Raw genomic sequence first — 16,712 nt, forward strand, 5'->3', positions numbered from 1 at the left:
AAAACATTTGTTATAGCATGTCCAAAATGGCACGTGTGTACCTTTAAATGCAAGCTACTGCTTTCGGTTAAAAAGTCAGTCAGTCAGTGGCTGTGGGCAGCTTTATCAGTGTGATGTCACATTAACAAGAGAACAGCATGTCTGATGAGACTGCTTTGGCTTAATGGGGATTAAAAAAGGCGTAGGTGATTTTTTTATTGTAAGATGGATGTGTTCACACACTGCCAACACATGTTTATGTCCAAACAACTTCTGAAAGTAGATTTTGCATAATATGGGCCCTTTAATGTATCACACCACTGACGCTTTCACATGCCAACATAAACTGCCACCAACATAATGCAATAATTCTCTCATATGGCAAAAAGCCATACAGGGCCTTGACTCAAATAGGATCACTTAAATACAACAGCATCAAACAGAAACATCACTTTTACTTGTTAGGAATTTCGATACATTTTTCTGCTTTTCTGTTTATGAAAGGTGCCTCCTCTAGCTACCGCAGAGTCATTTGGGAGTCTCCATTTTTGGTAAATGCAATAAGCGTATGCGTAAAATTGCAGTTAGCCTATATACCTTATGTGTTGTCCATTCTGAGGTCACAACATTTGGTAACAAAGTGTAAAGTCCTGTTTTGACTTAGGCAGAGATTTGCGGAAAACAATTTTACAACTCGTAAGGCGAAAAGAAATCCACAAACCCGTTATAGCTCATTTAGTGTTTTCCAAAATCTTTAATAGGTGGATCTGTGCACAATGCTTTTTGCTATTGGTAAAAAAAATTAAATGGCTTGCAAAAATGCCATTGAAACCATAGTTTTAAAATATGAGATATATATATATATTTTTTTTTTTTTAAAGGAAATCGCATATTACTTCATTTTTATTGTGCAGCAGAAAAAAGATGTGTAAATATAACATTATAGCAGAAAGAAATGGTTAAAAATGAAAATCTGTCTCTGAATCTGACATGTAAAACTACATGAGAACAAAAATAAAGGAGAATCAAGATTCTTATTTTGGCATAGCAGGTTAAATGTTACATCTCTCCATTTCTGCCAAGGTACTACATGACATTACTTAAAATGTGATGTATGAGAAATCTTGTATACATTTTGAAGAATAAGAAACCTCAGGAACTCTTGCCTGAAGTCGTTTTGCCACTGATGCATGACCGCGCTTATTCAAAACAGTGTAATGTTAAACTCAGCAAGAGTTTTGACTATTGCATTTAAGTCTGTACAGAATGAATATGGAGAAAAAGTTAAGCACAGACAAACACATTTAAAAAAAAAAAAAAATGTTTTTTAGCCGATTCTCAGGGAGACAACCATATGAATCTGACTTAACCCTTGTATTATGTTCTGGGTCAGTTTGACCAATTTACATTTTTAAGCTGTCAGAAAAAAACAGTTAAACAGTGATTTTATTCTTAAAATTTTGTGACTTTTTCTCATTTATGGCCAGGAACATGCATGCAAAATTAGGATATGCTAATATGTTTTGAAGTGTACGCAAATAATTTTGTAACGATTTTGATGTTCGTGAGTCAATTTGACCCACATTTTTTTTCCAAAGCATATATATGTTTTCAGTGTTTGTTACTATATTACTGTTTTACTATCCTGGTAAAATGCTTCTCCTCACTCTTTTCAGTACTTTTCAGGACTTTTACAGACACAGGTGGTAAAAGTGAGCTATCATTTCTATTTACAAAATATTTGAAATACTACTTAAGTTATCTTTTTCTTCCAGACATTTTGCCACTTTTTCTCATTTAGGGGCCTGAACATGCATGCAAAGTTAGAATACACTGATGTGGATTGAAATTTGTTTTTTAACACAAATAATGATTTTTTTTTATGATTTTGTTGTTCGCAGGTCAATTTGACCCATATTTTTTGTTCCAAGACAACTATATAGACACAAATTAAATACATTTATTGTGGATATGTTGGTGTTTTACTACCTTGAAAAGGAAATAAATTGAGCTTTTGCTCACTATTTTCAGACTGATAAGGACTTCCTCAGACACAGAAAAGTAGAAGCGAGCTATCATTTCTATTTTCAATGTATATGAAATACTAGCAGATGAATTCAGACCCACAGAAAATCCAGAGGTGAATATAGGTGATGCCAGTTGTGCCCCACAAAACATGACACCAAAACAAGCATCATTTGTGTAAAATGCAAGAGGTCAGAAAGCACATGCTTGATGTGTGCACATCATGTAAACAGTGATTTCTTGAATTTGTACAATGAGCCTCAGGAACAAAAGATGAGCCTGTTTAGGAAAAGAAAAGCTTCATTTCATTTCACAGCAATATTAACTAGTTTATTTAGGATATTTTAAACATAGGCATGCTAAAAAAACATTAAAAATAAAAATTTTAAATGTTAAACATTACAACTGTTTATCTTTAACATTTGTTAAAACAAACACGTTAAAATTGGGTTAAATGCATTTTTAAAAATCATACTTTTTAATATTATTTGTTTGTAAAGTGTGACAAATACTGATACTAAAATGGTCCTGTTCATAGTTCATACCTAATTAATTCTTGTTTTTCATAATGTACATTTTTAATGTATTGCATTGAATCCAATTAATCAAAATCGTTACAAAAATCGAACACAATACAAGGGTTTGTTTAGTGCCTAGATTATGATAATGGCTCTTGTTAACTGCTTGTCAAACAGAAACATCCTTTATCTCCACTCAAGTACCAGCTTCTAAACTCAAGCTTTTCCTAAATATTAGTAGTGTATAAGTGATACACATGCTGTACATTATATTGGAAACTAACATTAAATATTTAGTGTCTGCTGATAGATAACAAAGGCTTCACTAGATCGGCCACGGATGCATTAATGTATCCAATATCATATTCTTACATTATCATAGTGAGGCATAGATAAGATGCTCTCAAACTCTCGACCAACTACTTCCTATCTCATCACGCCTTCTTGCTTTTTGTTTTTAATGGCTTTTGCGCCATTTGGAAATGATTAAGCAAAGCAGGGAAAAATTAATAGCTTTTTAAAAAGCTCACAATGCCTGCACTGTAAAATAATTGCAGCATTTTTGTCAAATCAACATATATATTTGTAACTTTAACTAAACCAATTACTCAAAAACAAATGAACAACTTCTTGAAAGAGTAAGTTGAATTAACTTCCGAAAAGTCATGCTGCATTTTTTTACAGTGTGCCATCGAAATGAAGCATGTGCTTAAATCGTTTTGTTTGTAATGGCAGTAGATCGATCTTCATTAGATGCCTAGAACATAGATGATATATTTCCCTAAGAGTCCCTGAGACAAAACAGGTTTAAGTGAATAAATCGACATGGGATTTCATTTCAGAATAATGCTTTAAAAGCGTCACTCCCTGGAACAGTGCTGACCGCAGACATCCACTGAGGCTATTCAACAGCATTAGACATGTAAACCAGTATTTGCTAGGTGCCCAAGGAGTGGTGGGTGATGGAGAATGGAAGATTACCCTATTTTAAAACCAGTTGCGGTATTGGTCGTTGAATGTCTAACCTAATTATGTTCTTCTGGCAGCCTCTATAGTGATTGGGAAGTGGTGGTGCGAGATGGAGCCGTGTCTGGAGGGAGAAGAGTGCAAGACTTTACCAGACAACTCCGGCTGGATGTGCTACTCCGGGAACAAGATCAAAACCACCAGGGTGAGATGAAGGACACCTAAAATTTATATGTCGTGTTGCTTTTTACAAGTTGGTCAACTGTACCCTGTAAAAAAAGATTTGTTGGTTCAACTTAAAAAGTAAGTGTTTGTGTTTAAATTTGGACTTAAAGGAACACGCTGACTTTTTGGGACTGTATTTATTCACCCCCCAGAGTAAGATAAATCCATACATACCTTTTTCATCTCAGTGTGTGCCGTTACACTGTGTGACGCACTCACCTCTAGCCTAGCTTAGCACAAAGAGATGGAAGTAAATGGCTTCAGCTAGCATAAAATAACGCCAATATTTTCCTATTTATATGTTGTTATTTGTTTAGCGTGTACAAATAACAAGGTCATATAAAACACATATGACCATCTTTTAATCGTACATACTGGGAACTATATTCTCAGAAGGCGAAGCACTGCTACTTTGGTGTAGTGATTTGCTCACAGCACCTGCTAATCACTTCCTTAATTCAACATAAAAATATTAGTTAACTTAGTAAAAAATTTAATTAAAAATTTCAAAGTAGCACGAACATTTACCTTTTTAAGTTGAAACCACAAATATTTATTGCTGTGTAAGTGACTTTTGGCAGTACAGTATAGTCTGTGTTTTACGTGTACACAAACGTGCGCGCATGTTTGAACGCACAGCCTTGCAAAGTATATTTATTAAATAGAGTATATATTTTATTTGACTCTTACGTGTACACAGATGATCAACGCATGCCCATTGTGACAAAATGCATTAAATATCAGGCGGTGCGCGTACAGTACATCCATTTTTATAAAAACTCTCTTCAGGGTCTGAGCAGATATACGCAATTTTGCATGTCCGATTGCTGCAGATTGCTTTTGGAAATATAAGCCATTTTTTTCGAAAAGGATTTAAACATTGACAGGTGCTCTATTGTATGTCAATGACATTAATGATGCATCATTTAAAGGCAGAAATCTGCAACTGTTCAGCTGGGCACAATTTCAAGCTCATTTATAATTTATAGATTTCACATCTGACAGTGATGCATACACGTTTTCTATGCGTACATTGGTTTTATGAATTTTGAGAAATGATCGTAAGATCAAATTTAGGACATTTTCTATGCAGCATTTTATAAATGAGGCCCTATGTCTTAAATAATGAGTTTGCCCAAATTACCATCCGATTAGGGAGGGTACTGCATCCTAATGATCGTCTTTGCAACAGGCCTGCATGGTTTGAATGTTTCTACACTATAATGTTTTTATTAGTGACAAAAAGCAAAAAATTGTAAACTGTAAAACACAAATGTGATTTTTCTTCCTTTATTTTTGACCAGAATACGCACCCATACCCATCCTTGTAGCATGAAAGGTTCACTGCAAAGCTCATGTTGGAGGATTTTAACAAAGGTTTGTGATTACATTTTTTCTCACCTGGTTTGACATTGTGTGATCATGTGAATGAGACTTTTCTGACTATGAAAAGTGTAAGCCCTGTTCAAACATGAAAAATAGCTGCAAAGTAATTATTTCTTTATTATACACTGCAAAAAGTGAAAAGTTGAATTAACTTAAAAATTACTTCAATTGGCAACACCTAAAAAATGCATTTTTTTTCAACCTGTTTAAGTGAAAGTTGAATAAATTGTGTTACCAATTGAAGTGATCCAACTACAGTGCTTATAATATGTTAATGCTTAAAGTATATGAATTTTTTTTCTAATGAATCATCCATCTTTCATTTTTTAGGAAACATTCAAGATGACTTGCTGAATGAAGTTATTCAACCTCTAAAGCAACAGTCTCATATGACATGATATGAAGAGGTCCTCTGCTCAAAAGTCCATCCGTCTCTTATTCTGACAAACATGGACACAAGACTTTCTGAGAAAACCTCTTGGGGTGGTGAACACTGCTGGTTCATTATATTGTTTTTGTTTGACAACCGTCAAATATTTGTTTTGCCCTGTGAGTTTTGGATAATTAAACTCGTATCCCTTTGTGTGGAGTGCACTCAAACCAGCTTTACTTAGCTTGAAATAATCTTCAACTGTAAGATCCTTGGATGCTCTCCGGTCTCCAAAAGGGACCGAACAAATGACTTCTCCTGCTGTATGTAATAATATCAACTTTCCATTTATGTGGATGGCAAACAGGATGATTTTTAAGTGGGGTTGATTGATGCTCATCAACTAAGGACACTTGGCACATCAGCTGTATTAAAAAAGCTAACGGTCGCCTGAACTTGGAATTACTGATCCTGTCCAGTCCTTCTTCCATGGATGTCTCTTTGTTTCTTTCTCACAGTAAGAGACTTGAGAGTGAATTGATATGATGTAATAATAAAAAACCAAATGAGTCTTCGGCATGATTACAGTGTGGAAAGCTGTGAAATTAGGTGAAAGAAATGTTTTAAAAAAATAAAACGAATTCAAAACAGGTGAGCATTATGTGAAAATTGCATTTGATTGTTGTGTTTGCAAAGAGTGTGAAAAGCAATGAATGAGAAAATACTCAAGAGGCTTATTTACATATTCCCATTTGTTTTGTATTGTGTGTGGCTTTTGTTATATTTTGACAAATTGAGCAATCAGGGCTTAACTGAAGTGTTATGAAAATGAACGTCTAATGAAAAACTAATAGACCATCGCTTTGGTAATAGTAATATTTAACATTTACATTTACATTTAAGCACTGTGGATCTATTACTGAAGTTAATGAAGCCTGATTGAAATATGCTGGGGCATGCACATATAAAATACCATGACATTTAAATATCCTAAATCAAATTCATTTCCCATTGTTCATTAAATTGATAAAGACCTATTAAGATCATGTATATTGGGTCTCCTGAACAACTGGTTTAAACTGGGAAAACAGTGGTCTGGTGATGCATCTATGGAGGTTTGGGCATACAGACAGCACTGAAGGACATTCAGTAGAAATTCTGACACCCGCTGGGACATTTTCCTGTCGTTTATATTCATAAAAAGTCCTCTCCACTCAAGCAGCAGAGGGCCAGAGCACACATACTCACTCTGAATATGTAGCTCCAGCATTTTAAGCAGGGAGCCCAGATCATAAGAGTTGTCAGCATGCAGAGAGGAGCTCTAACTACAGGCTGAGTGAATACAGATCACTACATTTACAGTCCTTCACGCAGGCCGGCGGAGGATGAACTTTAACCCTCACCTTCACTGAAGCATTAGAGGAATTTCAAATAGATGACACCAGGGTTTCAGAGTGGGAAAATGAATATACAGAAATCTTAAGCATATATCAGCATTTTATCCTTCAGGCAGATTTATTTTAGAAACACACAATATTTTTGACCATGCCTGTGAAATCCGGGCTAAAGTCTCGTAATCTATGGTCAGATTATGAGCATCAAAGTTGGATTTTACTTATTGATTTCAATCTTTGATGACTTTACTCAGTCAATATATATCAAGGTCATGGATGTCAGAGGACAAAGAAATGTGTGTAGATGCCATTTTCTTGTATGGTACTTGTGTCACAGAAACGCAACATGCGAAAGTAGTGAAAACATGCAATGGAGTTAAATGAAATTGACTCTAAATGTGCCAAGTGGAATGGATTTACGGAAGCAGCAGTGTGAAAGTCAAGGCTGTAGATAAAACAGAATTAGATTCCTCTAGTGGAATGTATTTGACTGACGGCAGTCTGACAAGTGAACACAAATGCGCTAAATTAGAGATAAAGCAAGTGGGTTCAATATCATTGGTCTTAAAAGTGGGTGGGTCTTGTCCGACCCAAATATAATGGTTTTGACGACCACAATCAAGGTTATATTTTCACAGAATGTTATAGGATGATTTTGTGTAGAAACCAGTAAATTAGAACAAAAACTTCACATGCATACTGTAAAAAAAATGTTGGTTCAACTTAAAACAGTAAGTTGCACTGAAAAAAATCTCTGGTTGCACATGATTAAGTTTTCTTAAAATGATTTTTCTTAAAAGAAAAATGTTGATTCTACAGTACGTAATTCATTTTAAGAAAACCTAATTTAATTATGTGCAACCGATGTCCAAAAGTTTTCTTTTTTTAGTGTACTACACTTAAAAAATTAGCTGTAATTTTGCAGCTGGTTGCCAGTAACTTACTGTAGAAGATAAAGACTGAAAATGTTTCATGTTCATTTAACTTTAAACAAACTGTTGCCAGTAAATAACATTAATGTAAAATCTACATAAGTTACTGGCAGCTAGTTGCCAGTAATACCCAGTAATACTGTAATTTCTACAGAAATTTTTTACAGGGTATTCAGTAAAAATTATGTGTCAAGTAACATTTTTAATTTGAAAATTTTAAGGCAACCAGGTAACTTTTAAGTTAATTCAACTTAAATTTTTTACAGTGGAGGCTCACATTTACATCAAATCAGGAACGGACATGAGCTGATTTAATTTTATAGGTGTAAAGTCATTAAAGAAGGTATGCAAATGAAATGTGACATTTCTATGGTTGGCCTGGACTTCATTTAGCATAATTTAAACAAGCAAATTTACAATTTAATTTCTGAAATGTGTGAAGAGCGTACTCAGATGCAAAAGCCGCTAAACGGCACCTCCGTCAAAAATAAGATAATGATATTGACGAATGTTCTTGGCACATATCAAATACTTTCACTTCATATTTGCTGAATTCAGTAAAGACAGTGACGAGTGAATGAAGACTTATTTACAAGTGTAGACTTTTTATGTACTTAGAGGGTTTTGCAGCAAAAGACAGTCAAATGTGTTAAATGGCAATGAAATATCTAATGTCACATTTATAAAAATTATTCATTGCAATTATATACTGACCAATAACCTTTTCATTGCCATTAAAGTGAAATTACTGAACCTAAACATAAAGCCTGATAAAAATGCTAATTTACAAGAAAGCATGTTAGATGCACTTAGAGGCTTTTGCATCTAAACTATTCATATGGAACACTGACATATTTAATGTTTCTTATTTTTAATGCCCTTTTTGCCTTTACTAGTTAATATTAAATGAACTTCCACTGTGATAAATTAATATTTAAAAGTACACATTCAGTGCAATCTCTCAAAAAGGAGGTCATAAAGCCTCATGAATAATAATTAGAAAATAATGAGAAAAATGCTATTTAAAAATGTAGTATAACAATACTGTACAATATGTATGTCATTTTAAGTGGGCTACCATATACTTGTTAGTTGTGTCCTCCTGTATATTTATGTTTTCCCAGTATGTGTCTATACTATAGTGTCTTTTTCCCATTTATGACCTGATATGCATTGTAAGTTTTCTATAGCAAATGTGTTGATTTCTGACGGTTGCTTGCTAAGCTATTTAGAGTCCATTAAATGAGGCTATTAAAGATTCAAAGCTGTCTCGCATAGAATGAAATCGCTGAAGCTTTAAGGATAAAAGCGGCGATGTCCTCCTCAATGCTAGAGATCACTGCTTTGATATTTGCTTTGAGAGAGGTTTCTGTGTCTAGGACGTCTGAAATGCTCCTGTGAGGCTCTCTATCTGTACCGCAAGTTTCAATGTCATCAAGTAATTTGCTGTAGCTAACAACGCCAAGGTTGTGGGTTTAATTATTGATGTAAAGCCTCAATGCACCGAATATTTGAATAAATGCATCTGCCAAATGCGTCAATGTACTTTTCCCAAAAGAATAGTTGTAATGTTCATAAAAAGTTTTTACCATCTCCTTCGCAACATCAATTGATCAATTTGAACAACTCTCCATTGAGCTCCTCTGATCAGACCTGCTGTTTTCACGGTAAAACACATTTTCTTTGATTCTAATTCAAACTGACATCCGGAGCTTCTCAACCAACCTTGCTTTCAATCAAAATTATTAATAACCAAAGCACAGAGTCAGGGAGCTTTCAGCATGTGTGAAGATGTGCATGCAATAATCTATCACAATATCTACTGAAACACTGGCTTTGACTCCTTACAATATGATTATTGGGTGCTGCGCTGAATAATTCAAAGAAAATAAGCGCTGTTTCCAATTGAAGCACGTTTAAGAATGGTGCTGTTATGAGAAAAACATTTTGCAATGGAAAAGAGAATAGGAAAAAGGCCAACACGTAGAGGCAGTTAGCCTGGACATAATCACACACTCATTCAGATCACACAGAATTACTTCAAATGTCTGCTATGGTTATTTAAGCAATAAGGCACTCGAGACTGTGCCATATTGTGAACATAGTGACGCTGAAGGGCGTTGTTAGGCACTTAAAGCAACCTCTTGACCAGCGATTCACAACAGGGCACAGCCTTGACTTTCCTGTTGCTTTTATAAAACAGCATGACTAAAATATAAGGGACACAAATGTGTATTGATTTTCTAAAAACATTAAATGTCATCCTTCCATTAGTTACATTAGCCTCTAATGTAACAGAACTATGCTACAGCATACAACAAAAATAACACCAGCGCATGTAGCTCAACTGATAAATGCATATATACGCAAAGGTCCAGGAAACACATGTATATCATAAATCCACTGTAAGTTAAAGTGCCTGCCCAATGTGTGTATAAAGAAATTAAAGGGATACGCAGCCAAATAACAAGTTTACCCCATGATTTTTTTTTACCCGATCTGAAATACGTATGTCCTTCATCTTTCAGACAAACACATTGAGTTTTTTGCTCATAATGGAGGAAAACAGGGAACGGGAAATAACTTTTGACGTTGAAGCCCAAAAAAGTGCATCCATCCTTAACAGAAGTAATCCACACGGCTCCAATGGGTTAATAAAGGTCTTCTGCAGGCAATCTATGAGATTTTGTAAGAAATATATTTTAAACTTTATAAACTATAATAACTAGATTCCGGTAACAAGGGCATCAAGAAACTCAGGCAATTCACAAGAGTCACTGCACAACATACCAATGTCAAACAACGCTCTCCAAGATGGTATTTATTACCGGAAGCTAGTTATTACAGTTTATTAGGGTGACCAGACGTCCTGAAAAATTCGGGACAGTCCTGAATTCTAAACTGCTGTCCCGAATCCTGCTCTAATTGTCCCGAAAATAATACTGAAGCAAAATCTTGTTATTGTCTGATAACTGAGCATCTTGTTTGTTTTTTTATATACTGAAGGCGCGCATTAAGATATGCACTGATAAGGCACGGGAGTGCTGGCAGCAGTTAAAACCTCAGTGAAATATGCTGACGTCGAACCTACACAACCTCGGTACGCTTTAGCTCAAGTGTGAATTTAAAGTTGTATTGTTTCTATTAATTTATCTAATTCATATGCACAAAGACAAGAGGACCTTTTGTCCCATTTTTGTTTTATAGAGTAGATTAAGAAAACGAAAGGTGCGTGAAGGAGTCAGATTGGTCGAGGGCGAGGCACTGTGTTCAAAAAAACACTTCTATATGTATTATATAAATGTATATGCATATGTACTTATATTAATAAAAATATGATTGGTTCAGTAAATTCAGTTTGAAATTCATTATCTTTTATTATTAAATAAAATAAAGAAACTATTATTGGATGAACTATTGGATCAAGTATAAAATACTTCTATACGTATTATATCAATTTATTTATATGCATATGTACTTATATTAATATGATTGGTTCAGTTTGAAATGTATTATCTTTTATTATTAAATAAAATAAATAAATTTAACTATTAGTGGAAGATCCGCCTGTCCCGAATTTCAGCCAATCTCATCTGGTCACCCTAGTTTGAAATATAGATATTTTTCGTACAAAATCGCATCATTTCCCCGCAAAAGACCTTTATTTACCCCATGGAGCCGTGTGGATTACCTCTGTGAAGAATGAATGCACTTTGGGGGGTTTTAGAGTCAGAAGTTGTTCCCTAATCCCTGTTTTCTCCTATTATAAAGCTTGAAAGAGCACAATTAATAAAATAACTCTAAATGTGTTTGTCTGAAATATGATGGACATACAGTACTGTGCAAAAGTCTTAGGCCACAATGCCATAATTAGATTTGTTGTTTTTGCAATGTTATAGTGATCATATATAATTATTTCTCAGGCTCTTTAATAGAATTCAGGAAATAAAGGAAATGTGTATATAATATTAAAAACTGTATAAAAATGTAAACTGATGTGTCAAGTTTTTAGGGTAAACTCCCCTTCCACTTGACTTGAGCAATAGTGCAGGATCTCTTAAACCTAAATAAAATTAAATCCTAATTTCTAATTTTAAAGAAATTAGTTTTTTTACTTCATTCTGCTCAAAAACACTCAAGATGTGTTCAGTGCCAAGAGAGGTCACATTAAACACAGATGAGGCCTAAAGAAGACATTTAATCCTGAAAATGTATTATTTTTATTTTTTTGTACATATTTCCTGTATTTTCTGTATCTTAATAAAATAGATTGAAAAATAAATATGGATGGACATTAAAACTTCTAAAACAACAACTCTGGTAGTGGTGGCCGAAGACTTTTGCACAGTACTGTATGTATCTTGAATTGCATGAGGGTGAGTAAATCATGATATTTTACTTGAATACTAGCTCAGAGGCTATAGCTGTGGTCTAACCTAAATAAAGCATTGCCATTGAACAAATCAGCTTCCAGGACCGGAATGCATATTATTCTCTATTTTAAAGGAGCGTATATACCTGGCAATCAGAATAGCACAAGCTGTGGTGATAGACTTTGTTTACCCAAACCTCACCTTTCATTTTCACCTTCTCGCATCATTTCTCAAGTCTCATCCTCCTCTTACACCTTGATCCAAAAACAAAACAAGTATCTCTCATCTATAAACACACACACACACCAAAACTTGACAGCTCATTATAGAGTTTGAATAGTTCTTATCAAACAACAGAGTTAATGCATGAAACATACAACAAGTGATGATGCCTCAAAAGAAAACAAGTAATTTGTAATGCTTTAGGAAAATAAATGCATAATAAGGTTATTTATTTATTTTATTTTACTCGTATTTTATTCGTTGAGTTTTAAACCTAATGATGTTGAGCTTAAAGCATGCATAACTAAACTCAGTTGACCCGACAGTAGATGCAGTTGTGGTTGAAACAATATAGTGTGATAATTATTCGGTAAAGGTTCCTGCAATTAAAACCAATACCGTCAATCAAAATCAACCTTTCCTGTGTACACTTAAATTATATCATTACAGAACATTAAGCATACAACACAAAACCACACACCCATCTTCAAATCCTACTAAAGCCTCGAATTAGCCAACCCACATATCAGAACACAACAGCATATTGTTTGTATTGCCCAGCAATTACATTAAACAATACAACTTGCAAAAATCCACCATGTCTGCATTGTTCCCGACCTCACAAAGTGCGAGTTTTATGATTAATGTGCGTGCAAAACAGATTACCTAGCATGCATTTCTGGTCTTCGACTCTGCCCCTGCGGGTACACAAGAAAAGTCCAGACACATTATTGTAATTCACACTAACACACGCATAGAAAAATCCCAAAACAGATTGGCCACATCATTGGTTTTACCCATTACCTGATTCTCTGATCGCAGTTCTCACAAACCCAAAGCTTATTTGTGAATCAAATGGTGTTCCGGTATAGGGCTGGGTGATATTGGCCAAAAGTCATCGCTGTCTTTTAGGATGGGTGGCGATATATGATATCGATAAATATCTCAGTTTCTTTAAAATGCAATAAATACATGCAAGTCAAATTATCGTGTGAGATGTCACAATAACCTTCATTCAAATGTATGATAAAAAATTTATCTCTAGTTTGAAAATTACATGCAAGCAGATTATAAAGCTTACGTCTGACCTCAGTCAAGAAAAAGGATCAGACCAAACCCATATAGATTGTATTGACTCATCTCGTATCCCGCTGGAAATGAATTCGGATGTATTACCAAAACTCAATATACCGTTAAGCCCTATCCTGTAGTTAACTGGTAACTGCATTAGAAATGCAAAGGTCATGGGTTTGAATCCCAGGAAACACATAGAGTAATGGATCCCTTGAATTCACTGTAAGTCACTTTGGATAAAAGCGTCTGTCAAATACATATAAATTAATGCAAACTAACCTTATATATGTACAGAATCATTTTAACCAAATATACTGGATATAACCAAATCAGATGCACTAATGCTCAATATGGCCACACTGATGACGGAAGTCCCACGAACCAATCATCAATCGATAAAGACTGATGATTCACTGTGGGAGGGGCTTTAACCTGTGCCCATGTAGCTGAAATACCTCAAAAAAGGTGTTTTACTGCAATTTTAGCTCAAGAAACTAGTATGTTGTTCAATCGTGACTTTAGCATGTGAATTTAAAGATATTTGTCTTTACACTTAGATGCAACTTCCCTCAAGGGACTTTGTTTAAACTTTAACAAGGAAATCATGGGATTTCATCCTGACTTATCTTTTCTTCAAGCCAGTGTGAGTTAGATGTAATTTAGGGTTTTAACTACAACTTGACCAATAAACAATATCCTTTTTGGATAAGGAAGTCTTATGTGGCCGCACCCATCATCAATTTGCTCTAACATAAAAACGGTCCAATATTTGTTATGCACAGTTTTTTGTAAAATTGTTCAAATTGTGAAATTTTTTATTTCCCACCAAGCCAAACTATGTTTTTTCTGTGTCTTCCGCCCCTTACTGCTTGATGCATTGTAAACAAACCTTTGGGGTAGCAAGTTGGCACAACAAAACCAAGAGTTTTTTTCGTTTACTCGTTTATAAGTGTGCAAACACAGGCACATCGGTTAATTTTGTCAACTGCTCTCTTATTGTTAATAACACAATGCAAACTAGAACAGAATGTAGAAACTCAAGCACAATGACATTAAGCTCATTATGGATGTCAACATCATTTAAATTCATGCAGGGATATTCAGACGCACTGTCCTTAACTCTAAAAAAACACACTAGAGAAATGTGCTAGCCCTCCCCGGGGGACTGGTGCCAGGCACAGCATGCATAAGTAATACACTGTTTTCTGAACAAAACAATTATTCTCTCCAGGAGAGATCTAGATCATTAAAATTGAAATGGGTTTATTTTAAATACATTTATATTTATTTTCCCTCTTGCCACTTAAACTGTCAAGTATAATTTTATGGGTAATAAAGAGTGAAAAGGTGAAAAAAATACCATTTTTAATTTAAGTCAACATTTCTCATGTTTAAATAATGGTACGGCAGGAGGCACATCGATAATAAATGTTTATTCATTAACACTGAAAAAAATGTTTTTTTTTCAGCGTGTTTAAGTCAAAGCAGCTGAATTAATTCCGTTAAGTGTCAATTCAATTAAAGAGATAAATCATTCAAAACTGTCATTCACAACCCTGGTGTCAAGTCATTATATAACCAACCCCCCACCACACACCACTATTATAAAAAATACATACTGTACTCATACTACATCTGGGATGACAACAATGTAGTAAAAAACGAAAAGGTTTTTCTTTTCTGTTTTTGAAAATCCCATGTGCACGACAAAGCTGTCAAAAAGATCCACATTTACTAAATGTGTTGTATTATGCGTGTCAGGCCAGATTATATTGATGTTACCTTGTAAAGAAAAACTACATGCCTGCCCACATGCACATTCTTCTACAGAGCGATGAATACAAACAGTTCATATTTTTTATTATTGTGAGTTGTGAGCTTGCTCTGGCATGTGAATTTCCCTTTGCGGATTAATAAAGTTAATCAAATCAAATCAATGACCGTAAATCAAATCAATGTGTGACCCTGGACAATGAAAAGCCAAAATGTTGTAAACTTTGTTGGAGAAGCGTTAATAAACTCACACATGCCTACACAGACTGAATAACCATGACGTCACCGTCATCACAGATTCACAGTTACACTATTTACATGAAAATGACAAGGCGCTGTTTTCAAAATCTTGCACCTGTAAAAAGTTTGCAATTTAAGGATGCCATTGTTGTGTAAACGAACAGCCAAATCACATGAAATCTATTCCGTTTACAGGTTTACAGTTTAAAAAGTTGTTGCTTAACGACCCCTTAAGTGCGTAGGTCCTACGGCGTAGCCGCGACGGAGTAGGTTCCGCTTCGGTTTTCATTTATACTTTTGCGTCGTTGTCCGCGTCGACGTGCAAACACATGCGCAGACCACTGGTGGGCAGTAACCACGCGTGTAACCACAGTAGCAGCGCAAACGTCAAAGAAGAAGCTTAGCAAGTTAATCCACAAACGAAGAAGAAACAGCAACTTGTTGTGTATAATTTGAGAAGACCAGCAATGATGGAAGTAAATAAACAGTGACTTTTGATGCAGTTTGAGTTAAATCCAACATGATCTCACAAAGTTCCGTGGGATAGGTACGGAATTTTGTGCTCATTTTTCCGTGGCATTCTCACGGATCTCCGCAAAAAGACAGTCCGTAGCAGGGCCACGGAAAAATGCGGGGATCCGTGAGAATGCTACGGAAAAATGAGCACAAAATTCCGTGACTATGCCACGGAAATTCACTCCTCAACTTGACTCATCTTTGTTTTCACCATCACAAACGGAAATACCTATAACGCAGTTTTTTTACCTGACGGGAGGGGTTCTGGTGGACCAGTCACAGCGCTTGTGGTCCGCATAGATCTGACACGCTGTTAAAATCTTTGTGAGGTGCACGTCAGGCTATGCCGTAACTACGGCTTAGAACCTACGCACGACTATAAATTGGGCTTTAGTCTGTTTCTCCTATCTGTCTTCCTCTAATTCGCACACGGACGCATACACACCTCTGTTCTATTTCCATATCAAACAGGTCTTGCTTTGCCTCAGACATTTGTGTTTACTTGCCTTCTCTTGTAGGTGTTTTATCAAGTCAGGGAGATGAAAATGAGGAAATGAGAAACGTGTGTGTAAGTGTCAGTGTGCTGTTAAAGAGTTTTTTATATTCTTTAATATAGCCTAATTTATTTGTTATTTTCATACCCCTGTACATGTATAGTTTTGTTTTTGTGTGTTTTATTTTTCTATTTGTCTTTTGCATTTGTTATTAATAAAGCATCA

At 35.1% G+C, this 16,712-nt stretch overlaps 1 protein-coding gene across 2 annotated transcripts in view; it reads left to right on the top strand.

The window, feature by feature from the left end:
- The window catches only part of tafa1a (TAFA chemokine like family member 1a), a 52,784-nt gene extending 46,253 nt beyond the window's left edge, over nucleotides 1–6,531 (top strand). Inside the window, exons 4-6 of one of the 2 annotated variants that reach the window (XM_065286693.2) lie at nucleotides 3,569–3,693; nucleotides 5,018–5,090; nucleotides 5,430–6,531. In XM_065286693.2, the coding sequence (XP_065142765.1) occupies nucleotides 3,569–3,693; nucleotides 5,018–5,044 (152 nt within the window). In that variant the 3' untranslated portion in view covers nucleotides 5,045–5,090; nucleotides 5,430–6,531. The remainder of the gene's footprint in view (nucleotides 1–3,568; nucleotides 3,694–5,017; nucleotides 5,091–5,429) is intronic. The other variant, XM_065286694.1, reaches the window with a different exon arrangement.
- The last annotated feature ends 10,181 nt before the right edge of the window (nucleotides 6,532–16,712 follow it).

This window comes from Paramisgurnus dabryanus, chromosome 21 (genome assembly GCF_030506205.2).
Source record: "Paramisgurnus dabryanus chromosome 21, PD_genome_1.1, whole genome shotgun sequence".
Lineage (NCBI taxonomy): Eukaryota > Metazoa > Chordata > Actinopteri > Cypriniformes > Cobitidae > Paramisgurnus > Paramisgurnus dabryanus.